At 42.3% G+C, this 25,789-nt stretch overlaps 2 protein-coding genes across 13 annotated transcripts in view; one reads left to right on the forward strand and one right to left on the reverse strand.

Moving 5' to 3' along the window:
- Nucleotides 1–22,599, forward strand: part of lrba (LPS-responsive vesicle trafficking, beach and anchor containing) — a 178,403-nt gene extending 155,804 nt beyond the window's left edge. For 3 of the 8 annotated variants that reach the window (XM_063476071.1, XM_063476074.1, XM_063476073.1), the window contains 9 exons: nucleotides 5,091–5,180; nucleotides 7,359–7,551; nucleotides 8,875–8,940; nucleotides 10,644–10,799; nucleotides 12,626–12,793; nucleotides 16,518–16,619; nucleotides 17,013–17,209; nucleotides 20,005–20,156; nucleotides 21,304–22,599. In XM_063476071.1, coding sequence (XP_063332141.1) covers nucleotides 5,091–5,180; nucleotides 7,359–7,551; nucleotides 8,875–8,940; nucleotides 10,644–10,799; nucleotides 12,626–12,793; nucleotides 16,518–16,619; nucleotides 17,013–17,209; nucleotides 20,005–20,156; nucleotides 21,304–21,394 — 1,215 coding nt within the window. In that variant the 3' untranslated portion in view covers nucleotides 21,395–22,599. The remainder of the gene's footprint in view (nucleotides 1–5,090; nucleotides 5,181–7,358; nucleotides 7,552–8,874; nucleotides 8,941–10,643; nucleotides 10,800–12,625; nucleotides 12,794–16,517; nucleotides 16,620–17,012; nucleotides 17,210–20,004; nucleotides 20,157–21,303) is intronic. The other 5 variants (XM_063476072.1, XM_063476076.1, XM_063476075.1 and 2 more) reach the window with 3 other exon arrangements.
- A 94-nt stretch (nucleotides 22,600–22,693) lies between these two features.
- dclk2a (doublecortin-like kinase 2a) overlaps nucleotides 22,694–25,789 on the reverse strand; it is a 45,416-nt gene continuing 42,320 nt past the window's right edge. For 2 of the 5 annotated variants that reach the window (XM_063476080.1, XM_063476079.1), the window contains exon 17: nucleotides 22,694–25,622. In XM_063476080.1, coding sequence (XP_063332150.1) covers nucleotides 24,867–25,622 — 756 coding nt within the window. In that variant the 3' untranslated portion in view covers nucleotides 22,694–24,866. The remainder of the gene's footprint in view (nucleotides 25,623–25,789) is intronic. The other 3 variants (XM_063476082.1, XR_010094056.1, XM_063476083.1) reach the window with 3 other exon arrangements.

A 25,789-nucleotide genomic window follows, 5' to 3' on the forward strand; every position in this document is an offset into this window, starting at 1 on the left:
AGCACTCCACCAAGTGTTCCACTTTAACGCCTTAAAGCCGCCTCCTCGGCTTTCATTCATTATTCAGCTCGCTCACTTTGTACTGCTGCACACACACGCAACACTGTCCTGCCCGAAAGCAACCAGACAAAACACAGTGTTGAAAAGAAAAACACAGCTAGCTTGCCCACAGCCAAACACCGGCCTGACAACTTCACCAATCTGCTGTAAAAGGCAGCTAGCCAGCAGCGGGCCAATTGACCCTGCTCCCATCAGCCTTTTTGACATCTGCATTTTAGTGCCAAGAGGGGCGCATATTCTATTTCTTTTCTCTCCAGAGTAAAGTAACCAGGCGTTGGCTTTCTTTTAAGTGATTATTCGTGTTTATTACTGGTTATTGTGGCTGTTTGTAGGCAACTTCTGAGATCTGGAAACATCCATACAGAAAACTCCAACACAAGGGCAAACAAAATGAGCAGGCGGATCTCAGTTAAAGTTCAAACAGATTTGTCGTTGTTTGTTTGTTTCGTGCCCCACCTAAATACAAGAACAGAACAGTCGAGAAAAGGCCACGTTTTCACTTTTAAGAGAGACTCACCATAGTGCTAACGTATAAATGGTGATAAGTTCAGAACACACTAAGCAGGCAAACACCCTTTGCCTCCACTGTACTGCTGCCCTTCATGCTCAGTGACTGGAGCATCGCAGGCACCAGGGGTAGATCCTTGATTTATCACCTCATTCACCCCAATTCCCATCCAGATGTGCTTTGGCCTTTATTCACTCTCTCTCTCACACACATACACACATACACAGACATGCAGATTCATTATCTGGGTTCACCGGTCATTTCCACTCTCAGCCCATTACCCATTCTTCTGTTTAACACACGCACACACACACAGAGCAGAAAATTGGATCACTGGTGCCTCCACTATTTCTGCCAAGCTGTTCCAGTGACAATGGGATTGATAATCTACCAACATACACACACAGGCCTCAGAGGGAGGTGCTTGTGATTTGAGTGGCATTGAAAAAGCATCTTCGACTGCTGACTTTAAGGATGCATACTTAGGATTTGTATGCTTCTGAATGAGGTTTTTATTTGTCTGTGGCTTTGGTACCACATTTAGCATTTTACTATAAACAAATTAGTGTAACTGTCTCTAAAGTTTGTCTCTGGATAGTATTTAAAATAGCTTGACGTGTTCTGTATTGGTACACTGGGTCAAAATTTTGTGTGAAATGTCTGGAAAATACAGGGTGTAGTCATGAATATTGGTGTAGTTTAATTAAAATTATTAATTGATGTTTTGAAAGACTACAGTGGCAGCGTAGTACAGAAGCTCATGTTAAAAGTCAGTAGTCATCATATCTGTAATGCTGTAAAGTTAGCCTGCCTCGAGGAGGGGAAAAAAAAGTTTCTTGTTGTTTCCTCCTCGCGGGCTCTCTCGCCGATGCTTTGATTGCAGTTTGCTGGGAGAAAACTCCCTGAGCCTGAGCACTTTAATTAGTTAAATAAACCAAAGCAGCGTTACCCCAGTGAGCTAATCCAAGGCTCTCCTTCAACTGTGTTTGTGCGGAAGGAAACGTGCCCTGTCTGTGCAGAAGGTGGAAACACAGTTCCAGGCCTGGGCCTCGTCATGGCTGGGCGCTGGGGGTGGCTGAGGGCTGCAGGAGCTTTGGGACTGAGGGTTTGGGGTCTGAAAGTGTCCCTAGAGTATGCCATTACTGAGTGACAACTGTTTCAGTCTGAGCTGTGGTCTGGGCCAGACTAGCCCGCATTAGGACAGGCCCCGGGGCTGCTCAGTGTCAGGGGGGCGGTTCACAGATGTGTGTGCGTGTACGTTTTTGTGTGTGTATATTTAGGTGGGAAAATGCAGTAGACCGGGCTGGAGGGTTCTGTATTTTTGCTTCGCTGATTTCTGTATTCCTGCCATGCTGCTTCACAGAGGCTAACTCTCCCTGTAGCCCACACACAAATACACGCGCACAAGATTTGTGTGGATCATACCTTGATGTGTTTCTACATATGCATGCATATGTATACATTCATTCATTGGTATGTGTATACCTTTGTATATTTATGTGTGCTCATCAGCATAAATGCACACGGTTGTGTGTTTATGTGTGCTTTTCTGTTCCGGGAGAAAGTTTGGAATATCTCAGCACAGATTAGTGAGTGCTGTGGAGACCAGTGCTGTGTTTTTCAAAACCATGATTACTTCCTGCACTACCTCCTGCCTCCCCTCTCCCACCCCAAATTTCATCTGTGTGTGCGCGTGTGCACATAGATGGCTTGCATGCACATCTGTGTTGCCTCTCGGTGTATAAAGAGAAACGCGCCCTGTGTAGCCTTCTCATCGTTGTACAGGGCTTCCCCTCTTTCGCATGTGATTACGGAAAATCCCACCACCTCTAACATGAGCGACAAAACACAGACCCCGTTTGAATTGTATGCCGTTTGCGTAATTCGGCAGAAGATGGGAAATATATGCCCACGCGAGTCAACCTGCTTCGACAGTAAGCCAAAGTCACTCACTAAGCATAAAACCTGCTGGTTTATTTTCACTGGACAATGTGACCTCCTCTGCATAGAGTTGTCTCAGTATTTTAAGGTGGACATTTAAAACCCATGATACAATCTGTCCAGTTTCCTGCTTGTGAGAAATACAAAACTATTGGGCTTTTTTTTCTTTCCCTTGGAGGAGGGGGTTAATTTGCATAAAGCAGCATGTTTTACATGGAGATCTATCTTGTCAAGTGACTGAGTAAATCAAAGGACAGGCCGAGACATCTGAGCCGAGGGCGTCTCGGCCATTTAAATGTATAGAATACAGAAAACCTTCATCAGACACGGGCCAATGCTCCCAAAAGAGATTGGCCTTGTGGAGGGCCCCTCATATAATCACCTGAGCATTGCATTGGCATATAGGGATAGGACATGCTGACCTAGACTCAGCCACTTTCCAACCTTCCACAGCCTCATAAATGTCAGATACGCACTTAATGAAGATAGGTTGAGTGGCTTTGAGCTTACGCAAAATGCTTTCCTGTGTAGTCAAAGAGATGGGCAGCATTTTGACCTTGAATAATGCGGTTATGTCACATGTCCTCCCACCAAGAGGCTAACTGTGGATGAGGTGGGAAATGTCATGATAGTGTTACAGTGTTGCACTGTGCTGTTTGATCAGTTTACTGTGACGGACCTTTAAATGCAGTCTTACAGACCAGTGCTAATAAATGCACATCACACATCACTGCATAACAGGAGCATCGCCTTTTAGATCTGGCATGCTTGCACACATGTAGAAATTGCACTTGTGGCCTGAACACAAAACCGCAGACACTTGTTCTAACACGGACACTGTCCCTTCCAGTCTGCTGAACAAGCACAACCATTGTCGTGCAATTTATGAATAAATGCATGAATTCTTTTCTATTTTAATTAGCCTCCCATAAGAAGTACTGCTCATGTGATTTTATGAGCTAGCGTTGGATTATTACCATCTTATTCAGAGGCTTTGGAGTAAATTTTCTTCTTATTCAGATGTAAATGTATAAAAGTAGACTAAAAAAGAAGGAAACCTGAGATTTTATTGCTTCTTAAAAGTGCACAAAAGTATAAAGACCAGTGTTCACATAAAAATAACATGATGTAGAGCTTTTGTTGCTGGATTCTTGGTCTTAAAGAGGCTGATGAAACCTTATAATAGACAGTTACAATCACTACTTCCCCGCGCCTCTCTGGTTTCTGGTTAGTTTCAGACAATGGGTATGAGCAGACTCATTTCCCAACTTTTTTTTTGTTTTTTTTCTCATGGAAATACCATACGCAGGCCTCAACCATGAGCTCATTCTCAGGCTGCGCCAAGTCGACTCAAACGTCTCAGCCTACACACACAAGCTGTCACTCCTACACAGCCAGTCACAGAGCACACCAACATACTGACGGGTCTGTCACAATTTTATGTTGGTCATTTTCCCTCTGCCTGTCCCTGTTACAAACTATCCATCACACCGAGTTTGTCTCACAGGACTGCTTTTGCTTACTATTGTCTGCTTCTTATTGTTATATACATTTCTGCTGAGACTGAATTGCATCATGTTCTGTTTTTGTTTTTTAAGAGGATTTTGTGCATATGCAAATTTTGAATGCTTGCTTGTATTATCTGACTGTGATTGCTTTTCAAAATGTTTCCTAAATGAGGCACTTGCTTTGCACTTGTGACACCCTTAATAAGATTAATTAACACAAATGCGCCATCTACAGTTTTAACCATCTTTCTATAGTCGTGCATGAAGCAGCATTTGCTGGTTCCATTTTTTGAAATTCCCCCAGGTTTTCGCCTTGTTGTTCAGTAAACGTCTGTGGCGATAACTCCTGGGGAGGGGGCATTATTATACATTTAAGCAATAATTTGGTTAATAACAAGGCTAATAAATGTAACAATAATTAAAATGTTTGGCTTTTTTCAACCTACAGAACGGTATCGTGGGCAAATGTGTTGCAGCACTTTGGCGTAGCCTCATCTGTCCATACCGTGCTGTGGGCGTGTTCCCACTTCGTGCTAGCTGGCCTGACAGTGAGCTGTGTGATGATGTCCAGAGGCTGCTCAGCCGGCGTCTGCTGTGACATTTATGGTCCTATACCTCTTCATTAACACCACCTAACCAAGCCTACAAGCCCGCCTGCCCAGCCCTCCTCTGATTCTGTGTGGTTGCGGAGGAGAAATTGGTGTTTGTGTGTAAATGTGTGTGCGAGAGAGAGTGAGTGTCAGACTGTGAAAAAGTGTGTTTATATGTAGACCGTGTCCATGTGTGCTTGAGCACAAGTGCACGCATTTTTCCCTAGCTCTATGGGCTTTTGTATTCCTCTTTGTTTTGTTTTCTTTTAGACATTAATCTTAGATTGTTGTAGCATTTATCAGAAAATAATATGACCTTCACACACAGCGGAGTGGAATATAACCATTTTTCACTTAGAAACTGAGCCGTTATTGTTTCATTGAAATAGATCGCAGGGCACAATTATCAAAGAATAGTTTGAGTGAGAGGGAAAACCCCTAACATCTCTCTTTATTTCTGTGTTTTTATTCCTCCCCACTCAGGCTGTGGAGTCTCAGATTAGGAGTTTCGGACAAACCCCCTGCCAGTTGCTAATCGAGCCACACCCGCCCCGAAGCTCGGCCATGCAAGTGGTGAGTAGACACTGACAAACATCTCAAAAATGAATGCATATACTCCAGTATCTTTTAATTCTCCAGGTTAAGCTCTGGTGGGTCAGAAACCAGCTGATCATCAGTTCTTCTACCTGTCCAGTTCTTGTCTTTGATTTCTGGTCAGCACTCTGCAAAAACCTTTCTGCCCCCCGAACTGTTCTGTTTAATTTTCCTCTTTTCATGTTTCCTTTACCTTGTGTCCGCTTTCTCCATCTACCACTGTGGGAAAATAGCCTTGGTTTTGAAAGCATCCCCTCACTCATCATTAGTGAGGTGTGTGTGAAAGGGAGAGATCACAAACATTTGTGTGCATGTGCGTTTAGAAAGAGATTTCTGGAGAAAAGCACAGCTTCATGCTGGAAACCTGGGTCTGAGCCAGATTTTCCACCTGAGCTGGAAAAAAAGAAAAAAAGATGATCAGCGAAAGAGAACAACAAATGGAAGTTTTGATGTGACGGCCCTTTAAGGGCCAAGGAGTTTAGTCAGCGTGCCTGCCTGTGATGGACCGAGGCCCCACGAGTCCCTATTAGCGCGGTGTCCCTGTGGTGCTGACAGCTGGCTGTAGACCACCACCCAGCGTGCGCATGCACACACACACACACGAATGCAGACGATTGCTTTGAATCCAGCGCCCGACTGTACGGGTGAATTCCTGTGTAATGTTTTTATTTTTACACCGCCGCACCATAGTTTTCAAACATAATATTCAGGCACCATTTTTCAAACACTTTAATTCCCTCCCTGCAGCTCCATATTGCTCCAGAACACGCTGTTCTCTTTGCTTTTTACGGATCTTCCTCTCTACTTTCTCTCCATCCTCTTTCGTGCGAGCGTGTTGTCAGAGTGTCGGCATCTGCCCATGCTGGTGGTAATGATACTGTCAGTGCTTCTGGTTAGCTGTCAGACACACCGGATTTACTCAGGTCTGTTCCTGATGTTAAACACTGATGTTCCTCTTCTTTACACACAAGGAGGAAAATAGCTTTCTGTTAGAGCTGCTTAGTACAAACACTCTATAAATGGCTGTAGAGCCTGTCTAAGCAGAGGAAACAGTCTGATAGGTCAATGAAATTACTTTTTTGTTATGACTGTTTTAGAGATGGTCTCTCCTGCCGTTTGTTCAGCTTTTACAAGAATAAATCTAATGCAACCTAGCAAGTTGCTGTAATTTTCTGTCTCTTTGTATAGTCTGTTAGTCAGCTGATAGTACAAGTTTTTAAAACTAGTTACTTGTTTGCAAGGATATTTTTTTTATTATTACTGTAAATTCAACATATTTTGGGGGCTTTTAATGAAGCCAAACAAACAGTGTAAAAACCAACCAAACAAAAAGAAAAACAACCTGAACTCAGAGAAATTTGGTGTTTCTTTATTAGATATATATATTTTAAAGTCTATGCAATAAATTATGTTCATCAGATTGGTTGATAAGCATACAGATCAGTTGTAATCTTAAAAAAAAGGAAAACATTTACACAGATGCTGTATAGACATGCAGTGTGTGTATATATACACACACTGCATGTACAGTATAGCAGTTTACTTAAGAATCCTTCTCTACCCTGCAGACATGCACAGAGATCTTTTCTTTTTTTTAATAATCTGGTGTTTTCTTACAATAATTCTTCTTTTACATCTGCTCAGTCTTCCTCATTTAAAAGAAAAATTTAGAACACAAATACAAACTGGACATCAGACTGTAGTCAGCCTGTGAAATCTATTGCGTCTTTGCCTTCTTCTATAAAATGTCTAATATATGATGTATAATATCATTACTGTGCACACTGAAGGGGAAATATTAATCAACAGACATTTGTTTCGGTTGCTTCAGTTTCTCTGTTAAAACTTAAATGTTGTTCTGAGATTCTCTCCTCATTTACTGTAGCGTTGTTTCAAATGCAGACTCTTGCCTTCTTCTGAACTCTTTGCTAGCTTTTTTGTGCTGCTTAGCTGCTGCTTACCACTATCCTCCTCAAGCCTCCTAACGTTCTCTCTGGCCTTCTCTTTCCTCCGTCTCCCTGTGTTTTTCTTTTCCTCCCCGTTTTCACCAACTGCTTCCTTCATCTTTGCGTTTCGCTCTTCGTCTGTCGCGCCACACCTCGGCTATTTCCCCGTCTCTCCCCTTCATCGTGTCGTCTGTCCCGGGGCCCTGAACAGTATCTTCTCCTGCAGACGCCTCTGATGTTTACGGAGCAGATGCAGCAGGATGTTATCATGGTACTGAAGTTCCCATCCAACTCTCCTGTGACACACGTAGCGGCCAACACCCAGGCAGGTCTGACGTCACCTGCCATCATCACTGTCACCGCCAACCGCCTCTTTGCGGTCAACAAGTGGCACGGGCTGACAGGTGAGAGACTTGAAGCCACGAACACGTGCATTGCAATGAATGACCTGAAGCGATGAATAAAAATAAAATCTCAGGCAGACAGAAACGATCCTTGTTATTGAACTGAGTTTGCTTTCACATAATTATTTTCATGCTGCTTCTGTTCATTTCTCCTCCATACGTTAGCTTCTAATTTATCAGAAGATCAACCTGCCTCGTCTCTGTAGGATGGACGTTGATTTGGGAGACAGTTGACTGTGTCTACTAGATAGCAGTATCAAATGTGACACATGTAGCAGCCAGCATTAGGTCCCACGTCCACCTCCATACATCAGCCGCTTACTACACAAAACCTTATTTACTCAACGTCCATCCTGCCCTAGAAGAAATGTTAAATTTGATATCTAAGTTTATTAGGATGAACACTGATCAGATTTCACTGGAATTAGACATCATCCATGCATACCACAGGCTGGCCATATTGGGCAATTTTTCCTGCTTGGAAGTAGTGGATTAATTGTAGGGACCCACTGGAGTCTGTTTAATAAATGACGTGCAGAGAAAAGTTGCCAAAACTGCTTTTAAAATCTCAGAATAAACGCATGAAATAAAATGACAAATTATGAGTGTGTTGAAAAGCAGTGCAGGTTTACACACTTTCGTATCACATTTCATTTTTTATTTTTATTTTTTAATTTCAGAGCGGATGTGACACAAGTGTACACTACTCATACTGATAATTACATGTGAATCTTAAAAAAAAAAATCAAAATCAGGTTATTGGTGAATAAATTAGCTAAACTATTACAATTAATTAATGGATAGAGTGAACCTGAAAAAGTTTGAACATTTAACTAAATGTAAAGGATAAACTGCCCAAAAAACACATAAGTTAAAAGTAAATGAATGATTATATCAGCTAAACATAATTAAATTCGCTAAAACAATACATAAAAAGCTCTATCGTGAGAGATTACTTGCTAAACATGTGGTAAAAGGGTAAAATTGTTACCTCACTCTACAATTTAAGTTTTCTAAACATAATGGGTATATGCATGACGACTTAATCCAGTTTAAAATGAGTTAATTAGACTAAATATCACTTGCTGTGAATATGTTATAGTTGACTTTGTCAGGATAATTAATTTATTTTGTAATACTTTGTGCTCCGAATGGCCTCGATAGCTTTTTGACAGCACTGATGTCTAATTTGTGGAGCGACTCTTGAGCCTCTGACTTTATGGTTATAGTTTTCAGCGTGTTATAATGACCTCAAACCCAGCACCTACTTCGCAAGGCCAGACAATTGCAATATTAATCCACTCTGTCTTCTTCTTCTGTCAGGTCATCAGGGCTCAACGGTGCAGGACCAGCAGTACCAACTTCCTGTGGAAATTGACCCTCTAATAGGTACGCTGTCCTTTACGACCGGTAGAGAATCCACACACGAGAGTTGGCTTCGTGTGGGCATGAAATGGGGGTTTTGTGTGGATTTGTGCCTAAATCCCGCTGCTTGGTGACTCATGGCAGTCTGTTGGGCTGTGTCCCTGGACAGTAGATTAGAGTTGTTTCTCAGCCTCTGCCCTAGTTCACTCGTGATGATATAGGCCCTGCTCTCACACTAAACCATTTGCATGCAAATTGGAATGCAATGAGCTGTGGCCTAGGCCGGCATTTCATCATCAACTCCCCCTCTTTCTCCCTCTCCATCGTCCCCTTTCCTCCCTCCCTTTCTGCATCCTCTTTGGTTTAATTTGAGCGGAGGGAAAGGACGCGTGTCAATGGAAATGAATATGAATGTGGTAATAATGTGTGATTGAGAATGCACGGCGGACGGCTGTCAGGACAATATGGGCGCCTCTCATCCTTCACGACTTGTTGATGAGCAGGAGAAGAGTGCCGAGCTGCAGTGATGTATGGGATGCGCTGGCAGAGAGCAGGGAGACGAGCCACCTCTATCTGCTCCCAGCTCTGTTACTTTCCTGCAGCCTCCTGCAATCTCATGCACATCTGCGAGGGGGGCTGTTTTTTCTCTCTGGGTGTTGTGGTCTCTCTGAGTCTCATCAGACCATATTCACACCCTTTTTTTTTCCCCTTCCAAAGACTACTGAAAATAACCAGGGTTGAACCCCAGATATTCATCTTTATCTGCACGCACTGTGCTGTATTTCTCTGCTTCAATGCTCCGTCTGTAGAGGCAGAATAAAAGAAATCTTATCTGTGCATCAGTATTTACACATTCAGTGCGTGTTGCTGTTCTGTGCTTCAGCAGATGTGTGATTTGTCACTGAATGCACAGGTTTTGGAGTATATTTATCCTCCAAAGTGTTTACTGTATATCTCATTTCTAACACTAAAGAATAAATAATGTGCTAAATAATGAATTTTGGTGTTGCTGGGAGTGTGCGTGTGTGTTTTAGGGGAGGTAGCTGGGATTTTTCATGTCAGTAATATATTTACACTGTTTGCATTCCAGGAGGAGCCTGAGCTAAACACAGTAAATTGAGGATGAGCGTGGAGCCATCTGTGGCTTTGGGGAATGTTAAAAATCGGTTGAAATATTATTCATAGCAGATATACTGGACTTTCTCAATTTCCACTCTAGACAGTCTTCTCTGACACCTGTTCTCCATTGCTTTTGACCCCATCAAATAAGAAACCCTTCACACCGAACATATTTCTAGAGAAGAAAAAAGACGCCTCTCGTGGAAATGAGAATGTCGGTAAATTTGCTTCTAACCAACTCGGCTTAATTACACAGCCAAGATGAATTTTCTGGGTCTGTTCGTACTTGAGTGGGGTACATATTTTGTGAAGACTGCACGCTCTATATTACTCAGCCTCTTAGACTCTCATAGAAAATGTGAAGTCCCTATAAACTTAACCCCTAGGATGTTTTATGTTTTCCCTCACAAATCTTCTTTGCACCCCAGCGCTGAAACCTTAGTGGAGGTGCGCTGAAGTGTGAGCTCTTTGAAAGTAGTTGATATAAAACAGTAAAGGGTTTGTCGGATCACGCTCCAGGTTTCATACTTCTCTGGACATCTGTGCATTTTCAACATGTAATCTTTATTTTGCTCCGTTTATTTTTATCTCCTCTCGTCCCCTTCCAGCCAGTAACGTGGGTCTTCACCGTCGGCAGATCGCAGATCTGCTGGATCAGAGCATTCAGATCAGCTCGCAGTGTTTTGTTATCACGGCTGACAACCGCTTCATCCTTCTATGTGGTTTCTGGGACAAGAGCTTCCGGGTCTACTCCACTGACACAGGTATCGTTTCACCGCAATAGACCAAATATCCAACTGGCCTAATGTGAATGTATCTAAACTAAAATAATCTCTCCAAGATTTTCACACATTTGCTGTTTTTTGGCATCAGATCCTCACTGTAATGTTTTTGCTTTAACTAAGCTTCTTGTATATATATATATTTGGCTGTATGGAAGCTCACAGCATATTTAAATACAAATTAAGCCATATGAAATTGAAATTTAAAATGAATAACACTCCTTTGGCTTTCCTCTAGCACCATCCTCAGGTTGGGCATACTAGTGGTCGGGAAAAGACCAATGAATACAATACTAGTGGTTTGCCTCAAAACTATTAGGTTATGTAACATCATAGAAATACTACTATTAGTTGTTAGAATTCAAGTATTACCTAATAAATAAAACAGCATGCATGTATTTTGCCACTGACCCAATGATCTGCTTTCATGTAGTTGTGGCAAGTGTCCCACGTTTGGTTGTTATAAATTTAGACTCCTTCTTGCCACAGTGGGGCTCTTTTAATTTCCTTTTTAATTCTTTTGCACAAGTTTAAACTTCAAACGTCAGCAGTGTCAAAGCCTTTTTTACCACTAAAATGCATTATACAGCACAAAAATGTCTTTTTTAGGTTTCTTTGATTCAGTGTGATTTTTTTTTTTTTGCTTCTGCTTTGCTGGTTAACTTACTGTTTTTCCACCTAAAGCCTGAATACTACTTGCATACACACATCCAATACACTCGCTCTCGTGCACACACAAATGCCATCAGGTCAGGGGTCCTAAATGAAACTGTCTGAAGCTTCATCTCTGTACCCCGCTCCTCAATGCTCCCCCCCCCACACCCTCAGCCTCATTCAGTACTCTACACACATCTATACAACGGGCTTGCGATTCAATTTCTACAGGCCAGGCCCTCTGTGTCTTTTGATGGAGGAGGGAGGGAAGGAGGGATGGGAGCACAGAGATAGCTCTATTGTGCGACTGCCACCGGGGTGTGCGACTGGAACGTGAACACAGTTTAATCGCACACGCTCAACAGCTGCCACCGAGGTCCCTAAATCCCCCAGGTTAAAGAACTGAGGGATTTTATCAATTACAAGAATTGATTGGTACACATCCACAAAACCCGTAGCCTCAAACAGCGACACACACACACTGAGTTTAATTTGTCGCTGTGCACACATGCGTGTGAGCATGAGAGTGAGAGTTAAATACGAGGTGCGTGGTAGCCATTATTGCAGCGCCCGTCATTACTTATTTTCAGCGTTTATAAAAATGTCAAACATTTTACATCTTTGATGTCTCTGTTCTTCTTTGAAAGTTTCATAATAATCCTCGTCGTTTTCAGCAAGATACAACTTAATTATCCCGCGGGTAGCGATTCTGACACCCAGACAGAAATGTCATGTGTTGCAAACTACCCACTGTTTGACTGCAGAGGTCACACTATGAGGAGCGTAATGAGTATTAGACAGCTAGACAGTGGGGCTGTGGTCTGGAAATCTGACAGCAATTAGCCTCTTTATATATACACACAGAGCGCCCTGGATGTGCACAGGCGCACACACAAAGCTGAAGCAAATATTTATTCTTGTCTGGGAATTAGTAGAAGTCTGATCTTGTGTGGATCAACTAACCGAGCAGACAGATGGTCAACAAACGCATGGTGGGAAGTTCAAAAGGACTACTGCAATGCAAAAAAAACCCTATCTCCCTTATTGTTGAGATGTTTTAATCTATTTTTAAGTAGTTCATTCCTTTGATGTTTACAGAAGAACGAATTTTGATTTACTAAGAACATCCCTGAAAATTTGTGCACTTTTTGCAGGCAAACTGACCCAGATAGTGTTTGGACATCGGGATGTGGTGACGTGTCTGGCACGCTCAGAGTCGTACATCGGAGGCGACTGCTACGTCCTGTCGGGCTCGCGAGATGCCACCCTGCTGCTGTGGTACTGGAACGGAAAGCACAGCAGCATTGGAGAGAGCCCAGGCAGTAAGTGCACCGTCTGATATGAGAGCGTGCACACACACACGCACGCAGCTCTTCACCGAGCTCTCTCTCTCGCAGACAGTTGTGACTGTGTGATTTACGGCCTCCCTCTGTAAAGTAACAACTAGTTTCGTCTGACCAGGCTAGGCCTCCTGCATACAGATTGGATTTCGCAGCCCTGTCGCACCAGGAACAGCTTTCGATAATGTGTCTGAGATTGCGTGCGTGTGTGTGTATTTCTGTGAAGCCAGATATGGTTGTGTGGTGTGTGTGAGAATCTGTCTTTAATGTGAGTGAAAGTGAGGGCCACTTAGAGACGTTAAATGTGATGCTGGGGGTCGTCGGGCAGCACATGAAAGTTCACCACCATCCGAGGGCCACGGGGTCACGTTAGTCGATAAAAGTGAAAAATGTCATGGGCCTCCCTTACGTTACCATAACATATGGCATTAGCCATGATCAAAGCATCGCACACACATTGCTCGGTCCTTAGCCCCCTCGGTGCTAATTTGGTCAGCTTAGATTGGCGAACATGTTGATAAGTGATCCATTGCAAGTGGGATGAAATTTATGACAAATTGCGATTTGGTTAATAAGCCATATTGGTTTATGATAGTGTAGATGATCGTCATCTAACACATCCATACACAGGATTTTAGAGCAGAAATACACAAGATTTTTTTTTTTTTTACATATTTAGTGGATAACCAGTGGTTTAAAATACTGCTTTAGCTGCACATTTTCTACAAATAACAAATATATGAATATGTTTCCATGCATGTTCTGTACATGTCCTTGCAAGTGCTTGTGTGTCAGTCTAAACTCCTGGTTACCAAGCTGAAGCTAGAGGAACAGACAAAGCAGTCGTCATCTCATCTCATCACCACCACAATGTGATGCTCCATTGCCCCAGACCGCAGAAAGCTCTCCCAGACATGAACTTCTGCTGCACACACACGCGCTCATGCACACATACATGTACTAACAAAATGCATACAGACAGCAGACCTTTCTTTATTCCTCTCCCACAGACACACGTTAAAGCTAAAGCCTGCGCGCACACACACACACACACACACACACACACACACACACACACACACACACACACACACACACACACACACACACACACACACACATTCCTTTGCATGCATAATGTTCTGTGGACATCCCACTCACTTCATAAGCTTGACACAAATACATCTGAATGGCTGATATGCACATGCACACAATGACCTATCCCCACTTTGTTCCTGCTGCAGCCACATGTTGTGCACAGCAAAGATTTTACAGAAGCTATCGCCATCTGCTGGGCACCTAACAGGAATAATCTGAGTGTGGTATTTACTCAGTAACTACAGTAATTCTGTTGTTTCCTCTTGTTTTGAACGCACCGTATGAGAGAATAAATGTACGTAGGTTCACTTCTGCCACTCCTAAGGCCCAAAAGTTAATTTCTTTTTAAACACTGAATACAAAGAAACAAAGAAGCTGCCAGTGTAATAATTACATCATAAATTATTTTTGATTAGACTTCACGAACTGCCATTTTATCCACCTCATTTTAAACAAACAAATGAAAAGAGATAATTAATCTTATTGAAGTGAGGGATCATGAGATTGTGATCACCGGGGTAGGTAGCTTTTGCTCCTCCAAGTATTGAGGTGCATAATCTGAGGGGACGACAACCTAAGGTGGTGCGTCCACCCTTGCAACCTCTACGGTGCCATGATAGATACAGAAGGAGGAAGAATACTCATCCCTTTATTCCATCTTTCCGAGGAGTCTAATGAGACAAACATAGACTGCTTGAAGACACATAACATATTTCATATTCTGGGTGTGAACTGTTACTCCCTAGGAGATGCTATAGAGCCAATAAATGCAAAACCAGCTGTCCCTACTTCCAAAAAACTCTTAGCTGTATGATCACGTGGCTCATGTGTAAATCCGACTAGTATCAAAATGCAGTGTGGTTTAATTTTGTTTATATATTTGTATTATGTAATTTGTGCCAAATCTGGCTTTCACCGTTTCATTTTAAGTGCTTTAAATGCTTCCCCAGTTATTTTTCCTGGTCTCCATTCATTTATAAACACAACACACTAACTTAATCAATCAAACACAGTGTCTTTACTAATGGGTTTAGTTTTCTGCTTTTATAATTGTGAATCTAATTAATAAATACAATAAAATAAAATAAAATAAAACAAAGTTATACAAAAATTAAAGTATAGTTCATGACAATACAAAACCAAGTTAAAACAAGGCACAAAATAGAATAAAACGGAGTCGAAAATTAGTGAAAACAGTGAAACAGAAACAAAGAGGTTTTTTTAAAAAAAAAAAATTATTTAAATTTATTTATAATCTCTTAATAGTTTGAATATAGGGTTGTTACTCAGGGGCACAATCAAGAAGTTCAGATTTGGTATTGCAATACAAGCACTTGGCCCACAGCATATGTAGATGTCTCAAACACACACACACACTAACAACTTCTCGTGTTTAATGTACTGACACATTTGGCCTGTATTTTTTATTTTCTTCTATTTTTGTTAGTTTTTAAAGTGCAAAGTTTCATTTCAGTTACTTTTACATTTCAGTTTGCTAAAATGTTTTTTCCCACGCCTAATTTTCATTTTTAGCTTAGAAAACAATTTAATTATTTTTGTCAAATATGAAGACAAATCTCCTGGGACAACGAAGAATATTTTGTCTTAAGCTACAGCCTCCAAAGTGACCTTGTAGTTGGATCAAAATATCATTTTAACATAAACTCCTATATTCATTCAGCTTTAGTTGTAGTTTTTTCCAATTAATTGCTTACAGTGTGCAACAACTTTTCAAAGGAAAGGTCTTAAATGACATTGCATTTGATGACTAAAAGTAAAAGTGAATAATAGGCATGCTCAGTATAATTTACTACATGGGTATGTTGTCTTACACTTTTCTGTGTTGCTAAATTGATACTTGATTGCTTTGGTGCGCACAGTTTTGGAAAAGTTTTATTAAGCATTCAAGCGTGTGCGAGTGTCCTTGCCATGTTTCTCTTTTTGAGCTGGACTGAAAAGCTGAGGTTGCGGAAGACCACCTCTCGATATTTAAAAATGCAGTCCAAAGATGCAACTGTGCGTATGAGCGTATTTATGCCAATGCGTGTGCTTACAGACAGAAGACAGATGGAGAAGTAACAGCCGATTTTGTTTTGTCGCTCACCCTGACAGCTCAAACCAAAACAAAATCACACAAACTTCATAACGCACTCTTTTTTTCCTTCTGGCTCTCATTCTCTCTGTCAAATGCAGAAACATCTGGATCGAGTGAAGGCAGCGAGGGGGAGAAGGTTTTAAACATAAGAGGAGGCCCTTGGTGACAAGTGCTTGAAAGGGAGAGTGAATGAGGGGAGAAGCAGGCTTAAAGACTGTGCGACAAGTCCCAGTGCATCCGTATAAAATAACATGTAAAACACCCTCCAGGATGATGAAATTAGCAATTTTATCTTTGGTTATTTTTGAAAGACCACCTCTTTTTTTAAAAATAATTTTTTTTATAGTTTGGAGTGAACATTTTTGTAGCTCCAGCTGTGAATGCAGTTAGAAGACTAAACCAATCAAGGAGAATTTTAATTTTTTCTTTACCTCCTTCTCCCTCTAGTGGCCATAAAGCAGTACTGCATATGGTAATACCAGGATTGTCTTTGCTTTGTTTGTGTTTTGCCAGCAGGCTTTACCACACCAAGGGCCATCCTTACAGGCCACGACTGTGAGGTGACTTGTGCAAGTGTGTGTGCTGAGTTGGGTCTTGTCATCAGCGGCTGCAAAGGTGAGATTGTTTGTCCCTGTAAAAATGTAAGGCTACACTTGTGCTGGTTGTTATATAAAACTAGCAATGCACAGGAGCAGACAAAGGACAAATCTCAGTGGCCACTATATTAGGAACACCTGCAGAGTATGTGAGCTGTGTATGAGCAGATGCTTTTTCAGAGTTGATGCACAGACATGTGTGGGAATAACAGCAATTATATAAACAAGATATGAAGGTCATTTTTTTCTAAATAACTGAGGGAAAAGAGAAAATGTAAGTATTTCTACTATAGGTGTAGAACTGCACCAAAGATTAAAAAAATAAGCTAAAAACAAACTTTAAAAAGTCAATCAATGCTTAAATCAAGCTGCAGATTAATTTGTTCTAACCTCTCGTCTCATCTCTGTATAGAGGGTCCTTGTCTGATCCATTCCATGAATGGGGACCTGCTGCGGACCCTGGAGGGACCAGAGCGCTGCCTCCGGCCTCGCCTCATCCAGTCTTCCGCCGAGGGACACTGTGTTATCTATTATGACAAGGGACAGTTTTGCCTCTTCAGTGTCAACGGCAAACTGCTGAGGCACATGGAAGTGGAAGACGGCGTCAAGGTGAGGACACGATCACACACATGCGCCTGCACGTGTGCGTCTGCACTGCATCAGCATAGAAAGTCCTCTCCCTGATTAAAAGCTCGGTCTTGGTTTTAGATGCGAGCGAGGTAAAGGTCGCTGTGCCTCGGGACAAACTTACAGCCTCACATCTGTTCTTTCCCTTTCACCCACATACACCAGAGGAAAGGCCTCTTTTGATCCGGAGCTCTGTTGTCAGGTCAAATTGCGTTGGCGACGCTGGTGGAAAACATTCCAGAGGAGTGGTCAGCTCTGGACACCAACACCATTAACTACCCTCCAGCGCGGGACGACACATTCCCCATTTCCCACATTTCCTCCCTCGTGGCTCGGGTGACATAAGATAGCGACTACTGCCTTTAGTTTCCCGACCCGATGTGTCCGGTTTGGCCTGGGAAATGTAAGCTAGCTCTGACAGGCAGCCGCGTGCCTGTTTCCTATTAAGAAAGCTCTTGTGCCCAGGCTCCTAACCTGCCAACCAGCCCCGCTCCCACACAAAGCCACAAATATACTCAAATACTGACGGAGTGCATTACAATCCCTGTGAAACTAATGCTGGATCCAAAATTCCTTTGTGTCTTTAAGAGAAACTAACAGCGTCCTTCAGACGGTTTTTGAGCTTCACAGTTTTTTGGTTTCTTTCTGAAGATGAAACTTGGGAACAGTTCAAGCTACTGGCGGCCTTGTCAGCTCTCCTCTGCTGCTGTAAATTCCAGTCGTGTCAGATGGCATTAGGAGAATCCTAATATCTTGGAGTGAGGCTGTAAGAGTCTCAACTCCCTCCCTTCCGCCTGCCTCACCCTCTCTGCTTCACCCTCCTGGTCTGAGACTCCAACAGTATTTTGTACACTCTGGTACATACCAGAATCAATCTTCTCAGCCCTTGGAGCCTCTGCACAGTAGGGCTCCAGTATAAATAAGTGTTTGTCCTGGCCTGCAGTACACACTCAGAAACGGAGAGGAAGACTGTGAGAGAGAGTGTATGCACTGTGAATTTATAGGGGTCTGGAGTCAGAGGTTAGATGACAGGCTAACAGTCGGCATCCTAGTCTAATAGCAGAATCGGGTGACAGGAGCCATACTGAATGGATTACATTCTTTTAAGTACTAGTATAACTCAGGCAGTGTAACCATTCCAGCAGTTCTTTCGCTGCCTGCGTCCGTGTAACAGGGGGATTAACGGCACCATAAATTAAACTTTTTACCTTCTCCAGCCCCAGAATCCACCCACTGTTCCCTGAAAGAAGTAGGAAATATGGGCATTAAAAGTGCATGTGTTTCTGCTGGAGTCATTTTTTAGTCATCCGAGCCCGGGTAGCCATCTTAGCCCCCACAGAGCCATCGGCCATCTTGTTTGGCCGCCCAGTGGCAAAGGACTGATTTATAATGTCTGTCTGCAGCCTCCTACCTGGCCAGGCTGACATGTCTGCCAGCTCCCCTGCCTCCTGCTGGGCTCCAGTAAGGTCATGGACTCCATTAGTAGATACACAACTGCATTAATACAGCATAAGAACTGATAAATAGTTCTTTTACTTTTACTGCTGCTCTGTTGAACATTATTATGTTGCTTGTGGTCACAAACTTTTAGGCCATATCATCCAAATCTTGGCTAAACTGCGCCAAGCACTTTGCTCTCTTTCATCTCACAGTTTTGGCTTAAGAGCCTGTACCTGTTATTGTGTTGGTTGTGGTTTGGTTGATGGCTCAGACTGAAATGAGCGCTCGTCTTTATCGCCGCTGTCAGATTAACTCTGAATGTTGACACACAAGACAATTGCTGTGCACACAAAGCAGACCCACAGCACACAAATCAACCCAGAGCTGCACTCGCTCGTGCGCCACGATGATGATGATCTAACGTGACAATTAGTTTGGATTGATTCTCAAGGCCAGCTGAGAATCCAGGGCATCACTGCGCAACGCTTTGTGTATCTCTGTGTGGGAGCGCCTTCACATCCAAGTTTGTGCCTGAATGAGAAATAAGCTTTTTCTCCCCCCCTCTCTTTACATACAAAACATTTTTGCTTAATTAGGCTGCAGGTCTTGAAGGCTTATTTATGTTTTCCTTACCGAATCAAGTTCCTGAAAATGACTCGTTCCAACTTCAAGTTTAGGTTTCAGTTTTCCGTTTAATGTGAGCCCAATTCAACACACATGCGGCTGCTGATTGAAGCGTCTCCCGCTGAATCGCCGCAAAGCATGTCACAAAAACCGCAGAGGACAAAAAGCTCTAAATTAGTGTCATTTGCTGCTTTTAGAACTTAACATTCTGCCTCGTCATTTCATCGGCTACGGTTACTTGCTGATTGATGCTCCCGACTCGTTCAGTTTCAGCTTCCACTATGCACTGCGCTCTTAATAGACTCCAGCACACGACTTGATTTGTGTACATGTGAATCCCGCGGGACCCGTTCGGCCGCTACAGTTTGCAGGAAAAGCAGATGAGACGAGTAAATCTCCGGGCCTCGCTGTGGGGAGCCATCTTTGTTGCGGGTCGGGGTCTGTGTGCAGAAAAGCCCCTCAGGATGGCGGCGCTGACCTGAAATCTTTTGTCGGATCGCTCGACCTCGCGGTACGAGCTTCGCTTTGACGGTAGAGACAAACTGCCCCCAGATCCGCGGCTTATTCAGAGACAATTTATGCACACGGTACCAAGTTGAAAACCTTTGAGTTTGACCTTTGTGGGACACTTAACAGATGACGCTGGTAAATAATTGATTTTGCATGATGGAAGCAAAGAGTTAAGAAGGAAATTCTCTGATCATCTTTCACAGGCTGTGCTCCTCAGCCGTGATGGCCAATACTTGCTGACAGGCGGCGATGGAGGCGTAGTATCTGTTTGGCAGGTCCACAACCTCAAACAGCTGTTCACCTATCCGGGCTGTGACGCAGGAATCCGCTCCATGGCCATGTCACATGACCAAAGGTAACGCGCTCAAACAAAAGCACATGCATATGTACAGCAGTGGCTATATTTATCTGAAGTTTGCTCACTTGGACAAAAACAAACACTCTTTAGTTTTGATGGTAGTTTTATTTTAATGGAGAGAGACAGAATACTAACCAAAACTTTAGAAAAGACACATCGCATAAGAGTTATAGATTGATTTGCATGTCATTGAGTAAAATAACTATCTGATCTCCAAGCAAAACATGACTCACTACTTAGTGGAGAACCTCTTGGTGGCAATCACAGCAGTAGGATGTTTCTTGTGGTTGGTCACACGTCTCTTGGGGGTTTCTTTGCTGCTGCTTAGCAGCTCAAAGTTTCAACTCCTTCCAGAGATTTTCTATAAGACTGAAGTCTGAAAATCGGCTGACTACTCCATGACCCTGATGTGCTTCTGCTTTAGGCACTCCTTGGTTGTCTTGGCGATATGTTTTGGGTCAAGTGTTCTGGCTGAGGGAAGGAGATTAAAACATTTTATGGTACATGGCCCCATCCAGTCGTCCCTTAGTACAGTGAAGTAGTTGTTAAGCCCCAAAGCATTATGGGTCTACCTCTGTGCTGAACTGTGAGGATGGTGTTCTTTGGGCCATACTCCACATGAGTTTTCATATTTCTTCTGTTTTCAAATAATCGCACCAGTAGTTGTCCCCTACTCACCAAGCGTCTTGCTGATGGTCTTGTAGCCCACGTAGCCTTGTGCATGTCTACAATCTTGCCCCTGGCGTCCTTTGACAGCTCTTTGGTCTCACCCATGGTGGTGGAGAGGTTTTAATGGAAGAAATTGATCCTGTGGACAGGTGTGCTTCATACACATAACTAGTTGAAGTCAGGAGTATGTGTAATTGATGGCTTGATTGTAATTTGTAGGAGCCAGAGTTCTGGTTAGTTTGTTGAGGATCAAATACTTATTTCACTCAATATGATGTATAACTTTTGTGTAACGTCTCTTTCTAGATTTTTGGTTGATTTTCTGTTTCTCTCCATTAAAATTAAAAAAGTTAGAAACTGTGTTTTTGGAAGTGAGCAAACGTAAAAAATTAAAATTTCCTCCACTCCAAGCGGGCAGACAAAGCATTAAGCTCACCTTCACGGCCTCATGATGTTCCCTCCTAACATTCCTCAGGTGCATCATAACCGGCATGGCGTCCGGAAGCATCGTCCTCTTCTACAACGACTTCAACAGGTGGCATCACGAGTACCAGACCAGATACTGAGGGTGAAATCAGCAGCGACTTGACTGACAAGAGTTGAGGGGGGGCGGGGGAAATCCAAACGGTTGCAAGTGTGAACTCTTATCAAAAGCACTATTCTGTCTATATCCTGATATCCTGAATGTAACGAAAGAAAGAAAAAAAAACCCCAACCTGTCCTGTTATTGCAAAAGAATCAAACTATTTTTAAAAAGGGCATTGCTATATTTTGTAGATCAGATAGAAAATTTTCATACCAGTCTTAGGGTGGGGGTTATGTTACTTTACGGTTAAAAACAAATCTATTTTTAGCTGTAAGAGTCTATTTTCTTCTCAAATAAGAAACGAGGGATTTGTGGGAAGTTGGTGAGAATCATTTCTCTGTGACGTAAAAATCCAAATATTTGTGTACTTTAGGGGTGAATGATTTTTTTTCTGTAGGTGTGTACGTGGTGAATAAATATGAAGCTGTCATTTATTTTAACATGCTTTTCCTGTTTTGGCAACACAGCACATAGATATAAAGTGTTTGAGTAGATGAAGCACAGAAAGATATTGAGGAGGGAATATACATTTATATAAATAACTATATATAAAATGTTTAAATGTAGTCCTCCATATTTAAAATTTTTACTCCCTCTGTACCTCCGTACTTGCTAAGAGATTACGTTTGTGTGCATGGCTCACTACTCATAAAACATCAGTGCAACCTCTTTGCGTTATTTAATACTTTGAACATCAAAAACATAAAACTTACTCTGTAATGTTAAAATCTGCTTTCAGCTCCTTTTAAGATTTATATCCTTTATGAGTGAGTAAGCAGTGAATCTTGTTTTATTCCCCCCCCCCCTGCTAAAATCAAGAGCTGAGGCTTCAGCTCATACCACCTCAGCACAGAGTCCACTTTGAGTCTAGTCTCCAAAGCAGTGAGGGGGAGGGACTTACCATTTCCATTTTTTTTTCTCTTTTTTCATCACAGAATGAGTGATCGATGTGATTCAGTACTTAAATGCTAATCACACACATTCTTTTGATCTTTAGACAGTCGTCCTCTTACATCTTTGATTTTCAGGAAGCATTCCTTTCTTTAAAGTTGTATTTCTAAAATGGTTTGAATCTCCAGCAACACGGGAACTACTTTTATCTATCAACCAATCCTTTTTTTTTTTTTTCCAATCAGTTTGGAGTGTTTTTGTGTGATGAGTTCTGACAATAAAATGGAATTTTATAACCTGAATTGTCCTTTGGTGCATCTTTTATAAGGTGTGACTGAGCCCCCCCTAGTGGTAACCCACACATCCAACACAAAAACAAATACTGATTTCAAGTCTTTATTGCTGAACCGCTCTAAAATAATGGGACATTAAAAGCAACCACTCTGCCTCATAAAAACCACTGATACATTTGCTCTTCTCATACAGTTTTTGCTTTACAAACTGTTAAAACAAAGCATGAAAATCTACTCTGACTACATATACAGTACATAGGAGAAAAATTAGGCCATGTAGCAACTTGAATTTGTGAACAGAAAGTATTCATGCAGTGAAAAGAATCGTGCTAAACCAGCAGAGGATTTGGCTCTGCTGACAACAGCTATGGAGTTAAGAACGAGGACTAAACAGGTCACTTTATTTGTTTTTATGCTGCAGAGAGTGAGATCTGGTTTTGATGAAGGTAATCTATAAGCTGTTGGCCTGTGATTGAGTCCAAACTCAATAATCATAACAGGATAATCATTCCTTTAAATCCAACAGAACATGTAGTTTTACTCTCACTGGACACTTTTTTAGGTACACCTTACTGGTTGGACATTCACACCTACAGGCACCAATTTAAGAATCATTAACCTAACACCACTAACTGCATGTATTTGGACTGTGGGAGGAAGTCAGAGTACTGGGAGAGATCCCACACAGACACAGAAAGACCCGGGCCCCTTTGGAATCAAACTTGGGACCTTCTTGCTGTGAGGCAACAGTGCTAACCACTGCGCCACCTTCAGTTTAGCTTTTATCGTTTGAAAATGTTTCATTTTACTTTAGTTTTGATGAGTTTCAGTGTTAGTTTTAGTTTTTTAAAATATTATTGTACAGTATGGAGGGCATATTTTTCTCGTCATTTAAAAAAAATAAATATTTTTTTTTTTTTTAAAGCTGTTGACTCTCATCCAGAGTCTCAAACAAGTCCATTAATACCACATCAGGCAAGATGTAATAACAATCAAGACTCAAACCTGACAAATTGTCAATTGCAGCATTTTAACAAGTGTACCTAACAAAGTGGCCTTCGAGTGTGCGTAGCTCATGGCATAGTGGTGACCGGAGAAATTATACCAGCAAGTATGTTTTTCCTGTACAGTACAGTCACGTCTGAGAGCCGTTTGTATTAAGAGTTTCGGTTCATTAAAAGTTACCGTGCAGTTCGGTTTAACATCTGTTGGTTCTTTCTTCTCTTTACATGTACTCACAGCTGTAGTTCAGCACACTACATACAAATAAAGCGTATGAGTGAAAAGTTGCAGTCGTCTACTCAAACAAAGAGACTTTAATGACTCAACTACACGTGCGGAGTACATTACTTTCCTTCAGTAGTGCCTGGACATGCAATGACCTTTAGCTAGCTGTTTTTAGATGTCCATCACACGTCTGTCTCCAGTCCATCATGAAGGGTAGAATTATACTTTGTGCTCACAAAAAAAAAAACCAACAAATTTTTGCAGCATTTCTCACTTTTGGAAGAATTGCAGAACACAATATTTGGGGAACTGCTGCACTAGAGGTCATTTGGATGTTACTGTAGACGTAGCTTCAAAATTGCGTGTGAACAGCCATTTCTTTCAACTTTAGCAGATCTGATAATTCCCAATTTTACACGCAAACACATACGTGGAGCTAAAGCTGTTTAAAACACTCTCTGACTCCTTAGCAATGTGCTACTTTGGCAGATATCACCTTTATTTTGTCGACACACTGCATACAATGCATGAAAAGTGGCCACTATCATCAGGATGACTTTACTACAGGTAGACAGGCTAGCAAATTTGGGACTTCGATATGGTGAAGTGATTGAAAAACGCATACAGAATCACACACAGTAGCCTCTCTGCTAAAGCAATAGGAGTTTGCTATGCGTTTGTACTGAATAACCCTTTACAAAGGGGCCCCGGGGAATTCAAATGGGAAGCTAAAACAAGAAATCTGACTAAGTAGTGTATGAATTCAAAAGACGAACCACTCAGAAGAACAATATTCAGTTCATTCCCTTTCAACATCCTCAAGTAATAAATAAAAACATATATACAATCAACAGATTCCAGAAAATGCCTCATATCCTTTGTCTAATAAAATGAGCGGGAAAAGAATATGAGGGGAAAAGGCGTGGACACAGCGGTCACTGGCTCAGTTTACATCTACCAGGAAATGCTAATTGAGATGTTTTATCCTATGGTTTCTGTTCATGTTCATGGGAAACAGGAGACGTGGGGATAAGAGAGTGTTTAGAGCTTCTCCATAAGTTCTTCTGCAGTTAAAGGGATGGGAGAAGGAGGGCAAAAAGGAGAGGGTGGGGTGGTGGACCTACGAGGTGTGGAAGGAGGAGAGGGAAACAGGGTTGGATGGATAGGTGAGGGGGAGGAAGGCTCACATTTTGTTGGGGATGAGAGAGGGAATAACACAACGGGCTGGATCGGGGAGACAGTGGGTGAGGAAGGCTGAGATGCTGCTTGTTTGGTAGGACAAGCAGAGGAGGCATTTGTGGCCAGTTCGGTCGGAGATGCCGGGAAAGGACGGGAGATGGGTGCAGAGGGAGCTATGCATGCGAGAACAGCAGGAGGACACGAGGGTGAGGTAGACTCTAAAGACGAGCAGGGGGCAGCAGTTGGGGAGGTTTCTATTTGTGGCGGAGAAGAAATGAGCAAAGAGTTGATGGGACAAGTTTCAACAGAGGGTGAAGGAGAAAACTGAAGTGAACTTAAAGGAGCAGAGGCGAGCAGGTCAAGCTTAGCAGCTAATGTGTGGCTGTCATTCGGAGAATCGGAGTGGGGGGGTGTAGATTTGGACGTAGTATCAGGCCTAGCTGTTTCTGGTGAAGCCAGCTCGTTAGATTTGGGTACTTTGGCAAATGGTGACGCCGACTGGTCCGGAAGAGCAGATGGGACTTCAGTGCCATGCAACAGGGGCGAACATGACACCGCTTGTGGCCCTGGACAACAACGGGCCGTGAGCTGAAGGGTCTCCTTATCTAGCGCTGTGTTCTGGAGGAACAAAACAAACCATCAGCTTGATTCGCGTGCATCCAGCAACATCAGTCAGAACAGAAAGAGATACTGCGGGTTGATCTCAGGAAATCATATTCATTTAGCATAAATAATCCTTCTGTGTTTGTTTTTCTTTTTTCAGAACTACTGACCCAGCTTTCAGT

Source organism: Pelmatolapia mariae, linkage group LG6 (assembly GCF_036321145.2).
Source record: "Pelmatolapia mariae isolate MD_Pm_ZW linkage group LG6, Pm_UMD_F_2, whole genome shotgun sequence".
Taxonomy (NCBI): domain Eukaryota; kingdom Metazoa; phylum Chordata; class Actinopteri; order Cichliformes; family Cichlidae; genus Pelmatolapia; species Pelmatolapia mariae.